Source organism: Echeneis naucrates, chromosome 12, assembly GCF_900963305.1.
Source record: "Echeneis naucrates chromosome 12, fEcheNa1.1, whole genome shotgun sequence".
NCBI lineage: Eukaryota > Metazoa > Chordata > Actinopteri > Carangiformes > Echeneidae > Echeneis > Echeneis naucrates.
Window position 1 is genome coordinate 4238336 of NC_042522.1, and position 7455 is coordinate 4245790.

General features: G+C 40.0%; 1 protein-coding gene across 1 annotated transcript; it reads right to left on the reverse strand.

Moving 5' to 3' along the window:
* Positions 1-378: 378 nt before the first annotated feature.
* LOC115052336 (complement component C7-like) lies at positions 379-7235 on the reverse strand (the record flags this gene model as incomplete). Its single annotated transcript, XM_029516404.1, has 18 exons — positions 379-864; positions 983-1164; positions 1264-1360; positions 1544-1735; positions 1891-2023; positions 2167-2254; positions 2538-2709; positions 2879-3107; positions 3617-3783; positions 3994-4107; positions 4318-4561; positions 4699-4827; positions 5025-5163; positions 5301-5445; positions 5768-5909; positions 6738-6813; positions 6988-7049; positions 7185-7235. Coding segments are annotated over 18 exons (2541 nt in total), but the record flags the coding sequence as incomplete, so codon positions are not given.
* Positions 7236-7455: the final 220 nt, after the last annotated feature.

The following is a 7455-nucleotide window of genomic DNA, read 5'->3' on the forward strand; positions in this document are numbered from 1 at the left end:
CCTCAGACTTTTTCACATCATATGCTGGCAGTTTTTCACTGGTGAGTGCAGAAAAGAGAATTCAACAGACGATGAAATAGCCACTTTAATCTTGAAAATACAGACTGCCCACCAAAAGAGTGTCTCATCACGAAGAAGTCACACAAGAGCTCTTATGAATTACACAGAGCAGGCGCATTCAACAGGTGATGGTGAAAGAATAATCCATTTTATTCGCCTTTAATTTAACCTGTTTGAACCCACCCCATTTACGAAAGGAAAAGAAAGATACTTACGACATCAAGGAAAAACACTGAGAATTCTATAGTTTTGTACTTTGAGCTTATCTTGCTACCAAGGAAGGCATATTAGGAGCGTTTTCACTACCCATAGGAAGTAATAAAAGTAACTATCTGGCCTGTAGCCCCATTGAATACCTGCTAGCTGGCGGAAAGAACAAAAACAACATTATATGATACTGTGTAAAGCTGTCTAAATATCATCCTTTAAACGTTATCTTTGTTTTGAAGGGTTGTTGTGTTCATATTTTGAGACTGCTTACTTGTTCCCCATGAAAAATATAAACAGAAACCCCAGGATTCCAAAGGAGGCCATTTACATCATTCAGATGTTAGAAAAGACATTAGCTTCTAATTACAGTCTTATGTACAACGTGACAGTTCAGTGAATAAAACAATTGTCATCCCTATTCTGGACAGGCATCAATCCCAATTACATTCAGCTGCTCCCCAGCACACCTTCTGGCCCCCACCTCACATTCGGTCATCGTCCTTGAAACCCCACCATCGCCAGAATTGACGCACAAAGGGGTGGAGATTTTAGGGCACTCTGTTGCATTCTGGCATATACATTTTCTGGCTGACTCTGGACATGATAAAAAAAACAACACAGTCATTTTTAAATCTTATTCAGGTACTAAATTGATGGTCAAAACTACAAAAAAACAGATGAATTAACCAAAGTAATCCTTTGAAAGGCTCACCCTGACAGACTGTCCCTGGTTTACAGGCCTCGCAGGATGTGAATGTTTCTGCTGGCCAGTTACAGTCGCTGTGACTGGCCAGCGTGAAGCTCCGACCCAAACACCTCAGAGCTCCAAGTTGGCAAACGCTTATTAGACGGCTTTGGCTTGAGCTAAGTCTGGCACACAATTGTAAAGAAGTCCTACATGAAGAAAATGTGAACAAAAAGAGATGTGTTTTATTCTTTTGGTTTTTATACATTTCCCTGCATAAAGTCTAGAAAGTCAAATCCCATACTCACGTGCACTGAAATGGCATTTTACACACACATTGAGTTTTTCCTACATTCTCCCACAATTTACAGGCCATGCCAGATGGAGGGGGGGGAGCTGTGGGCGCTGAGAAGAAAATACAAGCATGATTATTGTGTGTACCCCTCAGAAGCACAATCTTAAAGTGGCTATGAATATTAGTCTGTGAAAAGGTTTGGTTTTAGAGATGAACCCAAGTAGTACTTGAAAGAGTTGAATATATGTCTGACCCTTTACAGCAGCAATTATTCTGAGAGCTAATGAGAGTACCTGCTTTACAACGAGTGCCTTCTGGAGAGGGAGACCACTGCAGGCTAGGATTGCATATTACCTCTGATACCTCACCATCCAGCACCAGCCTTGCAGGACAAGAGAGGGACAATCTGTCACCAATCTGATAGGCTGCTTTGGTGGGCGTGGCTACAACTTGACTGTCAAGAGGGGGAGTCCCACATGTGGAACCTGTGAGATGAAGACAGGAATTTTGAGGTAGAGGAAGTAAAAAGACATGAAAACATTATGATTCCTAGACGGTTACATATTGTGAGTTCATTGGAGAGAATCCTGCTACTGAAAAATTAATAAGATTTAAAAAAAGAAAAATTGTGCACACATACTTTGGCAAACCCTTGTTTCTGCTGTCCACCTCTGGTTTTCACTGCACTGAGCAACAGCGTTTCCAATGAGGTAATAACCATCTATGCAGGTGTACTGCACTCTGTTCCCAACCACATAAAAATCTCTGGGATTCTGAGAAAAGGTTCAACACATTCTGCTTTAGTTTTCAAGAAAGTAGCTTATTGATTATTGATTACTGAAAAGAGATGTGTTTAATACAGTTTTACATCTTTTATGCCCCTAGTTTTCCAAAATTGATGGAAATGCCGATTCACCTGAATAAAGCCGTTCCTAAGGTTGGGAGGCAGACCACATGTCTTTGGTGGATTCACAGAGAGACCAAAGCACTGAGGCTCCACACTCCTGCATACAAACAGTTTACAATCAGAGACTGATTATTCAGCATCTCTAATATGTCTGAAACAAAAGTGGATGATACCAGACTGAAAAGGATCATGACAATACGATCATTTGTGTTCATCAAGATATAAATATGTCTTTTTGCTATGGTTGACCTCTGAGGACAAAATGTCCCATTCTGTGACAGATCTGGCTTCCACAAGAGAAACTTTATATTTCACATTAAAACCTCTGGACAAATTCACACTAAGGGAAAGTGTCTGTCTGTTTGTTTTTGTGTCCTTACTGTAAATACTGGATGTCTGATTCCTCACAAGGTTTCTGTTCCTCTTCTAGTCCAGTGCAGTATTGGCCCCCTCTGCTGGGAGCGGGATTGTTGCACCTGCGTGTTCTTGACCTTTGACTTCCAGAACAAGCTCCCCAGGATGTCCAACAGCTCCAGCTGCCATGAATCACACCTATGAGAGAAAACAAAGATTGTTGTTGTTTTATGTTCCAGGATGAGAGGCAATATGTCTTCAAGCAAGATAAAGAGGTCCAGTTGCTTCCTACTTAACACTCCAAGATTATTAGAGATTATTATGAGGCAGTTCATTTCAGGTAGATCTGGGTAGATCTGTTCTTTACCAGGTTGTTCTCCTATCACAGCTCCTTTCTCGCAGGCTCGTCCTGAGGTTCCTGGCCGGCAGAGGCAGTGACACACAGAGCCCGTCAGCAGTGGCTGGCCGTTGTTCTGGCAGGGCTGGCAGTGACAGGGATGCTCCTCTGCCAGGTACTCCTCCGTGGCTCTTTTCAAGTGGAGCTTTTTCAAACCTGCACACTGGACCTCCTTCACCAGCTCATACAGAGGACTCAACTGGAAAAGTCACCGTTCACAGTTTAGTTTGTACGTATAGACAACAAAGAAATACACTGGCTACTGTAATGATAGTCCAGGGATACTGGTGTATACATTTAAATATTACTAAAATGTATTTTATGACCATCCTTCCAATAGTTGATTATAGACACAAAAAAATCCCAATTTCTGTATTACATATAGGACATGGCTGACTTCAACAGAACCTTTATAGAGCAACATTACAAAGTCAAATGTTTGTACTTAAATCTGAAATATTTAAAGATTTTTTGGTCATACATTACATAATCTTGATCCAGATAAGACATTTTTTTTGTCCAATGTTGAGCTAATTACTTACTAGCGACAGTAAAGCCAATAAACAGTACCTGTAATTTCAATTTTAATTTGGATGATTTATCACTACAAAATCAACATTTACTCTCAGCAAATGCAGAATATGTAACTTAATGAATAATAGGGAATAAGCTTTTGAGTCATATACTCAGTTGTTTAGAACTGTTTACCTTCTGGTCTATGACTTCTGGGAAGTCTTTAACAGAAGAGGCCCAGTTATCATATCGCTCTCTGTTGGCGTCTGGATTGTCCACATCCAGAATACTCAAATTGTCTTTGAGAGCTGGATTTCCACCAAAAACATTGACTTTAATGGGCATCCTGTTTCTATTGTGTCCTGTAGACAAATGACAATAGAAACTAAATTTCAGGCAAGTGTGTACATGATAATCAACTTTTTATTTCATCAGTTATATTTATCTTAAAATATATATATAGATATATGTATACATACATAGAATTTCTTTGACCCTTTCTTTGACCCTTCAGAGTGGCTATGTTATATGGTTTAAAAATTGAAAAACAAAATAGAGAAGTTTTTACTTACCATGGCTGGATGATATAGATTGTGTTAGTTTTTCACAGACAGTTTTCACTTTCTTCCAGAATAAACGTCGTTTCACTTTTCTCCAACACCTCTGGTACTCTATATCTGTAGTACCTTTACGCAAGCAATGCATGAACAACAGATTTAAAATCCTCAAATTATCAGCTGGCAGAAAATACATGTTGGCACATAGATGGTGTAATTTCAATGCTAAAATGAGACGCTGTTGTATATACGTCTGTAAAATGTAATAATATCCCCAAATAATCCCCAAATATACATACAGGCACTGATATTTGAGATTTTCACACCGAAGGTTCTTACTTGATGAGGCAAACGCTTGGTTGTCCAACTCCAACAAGGCTTGGTATTCGCCTCCAAGTGAGCCTTCAGAGAGGTAGTGTGTGCCATAGGTCTGAAGCAGTTTGCGGTAGGCAGAGTAGTCGTATGTGAAAGGCAGTGAGGACAGGTCTTTCCAGAAACTTTCAGCCAGTATAAGATACTTGGGAGCTGAGTTTTGGAACTGTGCTAGTTCCACTCTGTTTTTCAGGACTATCAACCTGTGGGCCTGCAGGACAGAGAAGGTTAGACAGGGCAGTCTTATCCTGGTTGATGTAATATCTCATTAACAGTGGCTCTAAGTGAGTTTGACACACTTACAGTAAAAAAAAGAGGCCTCAAAAAATGGAAAGGTTATATGATTACCTTGCTGTCGGTGATTTCTTTGTGGAAGGTCCGGCGGTCATGTCCCACTATGGCATTGGACTGGATGTGCTGCACATATGACCATGTGCTTTCGTAGGATTCATCACTCTCATCATTATTTACTGTCACCTGCAGCACAAACAAAGGTCCCAGCTGATGTATTCACCAACCATTGACTTGTTCATCACTACTAATGGCCTGTTAAACACCAGTTTTTCTCCCAGCAGATAGAGAACCAACTTTCCAACCAAACTATATAATCTACCTAATCCCTCTATTCTATCTGTTTCACTGAGCCAGGACGCTATCACCAAACATAAACTCACCTTAAAGTTGTACCTGAGGATGTTCTGTGGAAGTCTGTAAAAGACTCTGTGGTCACCACTGAACACCTTCCTACACTGCCCTCCAAAGTTCAGAGTGTTGATCACTCCTGCTTTCAGTTTCCCTTGTAAGACGTCATACCTGTAAAACACAATACAACCAATCCATCTGACAAACAGTTTGAAACATCACATGTGCTAATTTGCAGGTAGATCTCAATCTGCTGTGTAAACGTAGTTGTTGTAAAGACTAAGTTTCCTGGTGAAGGCGTTACTCACCCTCTGCCTGTGAGGTCAGAATTGGGAGGTGTTTTATCAAGGTCGCATGAGAACTGGATGTTGTCTTGGTCACAGCCTCTCTCATCCAGACCGTCTTCACAGTCCTGGTCTCCGTTACACCGCAGGGAGTTGCTGATACACTGACCTGAATCAGGATTTCAGTAATGAATTCTAGTTAGATATGGCATGATCATTAAAAGGAAGACAGATTAAAAAGTCTTTCTGAATTATATACTTTACAAAATATTCAGAAATGATAAAAACTTTGAGCTATTGCTTGAAACCTGTAGAAGCACCTCAATTAGTAAACGGAAAAACTAACCTTGTACCATAATAAATACATGATTAAATATGTATAGCAATATCATTTTTTCTTATTATTATGCAAATTGTATTATATGAAAGAGAGATTAATCCTATTTTATGAAAAAAACTGAAAAAAAGATTAATAGCATGTTGCCACAAACCAGAGGTGCAGCGAAACCTGCCTCCACACCCAGTTTCCAGGGGACATTCTTTGCGTGGGACACATGGTTGTGTTTGAGTTGCGTCTCCTGAACATGGTACACCTCCAAACTGGGCATATACTTGGATGTGACGAGTATGCATCTGAAAAGGAAACAATTATATACAGGCGGACAACAGGCTTATACATATACAGGCAAAGGTACATATCCCCCAACTATACTATTTTGATCCGATATAAATGAGAGATATTGTTCAATGATGTTGTTCAATGGTGCAACATGGCAGACAGTGTGGGAGGCAGCTGTCAGCTTGGTTTGATCCTGTGTCAAACACGGTCTGGAGACTATAGAAATACAGTGGAGGCTTCAGTCTTTTAATGATATTAGAGCAGACCTCACACATTTCCAAAATGTAATAATCCTCAAGTAAGGTATAGACACTGAAAAACAGTACTCAAGTAAATGTTTGTTATTATTCATGCTTGAACATTGATATCAGGGAATAACGCCTTGTTTCCAGATCTATGTATGTTCCTAAATACATAGATAGTATACATAGATTGTATACTTGAATCCAGATACACAAACAGCCAGTTTTGCTAGTAATAAACTACAACAAGGACTCTCTAGGATGGCTGGCTGTACCTCAAATGACCAGTCATTATATCCTGGCCCCAAAGTTGAGACACTGTGTGTAAACGCCACAAAAGTCAGTGGATTTAATAACCAGCATCAATATTATGATAATTTCACACTGGCCATTCATTCCACTGCTGCACTGTGGGAACAAAAATCTGTTGCACACAAGGTTGGTCATTTTCTAACATGATGGATGGATTAAATCAATCAGGTTAGATTCAGCACACCAATTGTTTAGGATTGTATTGTGCCTACAACGTCACACAAAAAATACAAGTATGTACAACATCTTGATAAGGAAAACATTAAAGTGTATGTTGCCCTGAAATACCTTTGTGTTGGTGCAGCCATCACACTCAGACCACTCTCCATAAGGCCCCCATCTGCAGTTTACAGGCTGCTGACAACTGAGTGGAATGGACATTGACTTTACAGTGAGAAATTTTTATATTATTCTCCTGATTGCAAGCTTATGAGCCACGTGGCACTATTCATGCAACAGTTTGTGCAACTAGGAAGGAAAAATAAAAGATCCTCTCCTGCTAAGACACTTCAAGCCAAATGCAAAGCACAACACATACCAAACTGGAGACAAGCAGACAAGCAAAATCGCCAAAGAGGAGAGCGCTGCAGCCACGTCCAGCTGTGAACACATATCAACAGCACTCAGTCTAAATGACAAATGTCAAATATCAGATAAAGTTTAACTGAAACATTACTATCCAGTTTGTAATAATTGTACCTAATTTGAAGGCTAAATGTGTTGGGTTTACAGTACCGTCATGATGTGGTCCTCAGAGTCTAGCCCTCTCTTCTGGTCCAGCACAAAGGGTCATATATTCAGCAGTGGAGGCCAATGACTCAACAGAACTCAAGTTTCAGGAATTGCCATGATGAAGAAATCATGAGTGTGTCATGAACAGAGGGCCACTGCTTTGCCACAGCTTTAGTCTAAACCCAGTTAGAGAAAAAAAAAAAAAAAAAAAAAATCCACAGGACAGGAGTGTTTGTTCATTTGCTCACTAAGAGGCCGATCGTGTGCTGGGTCA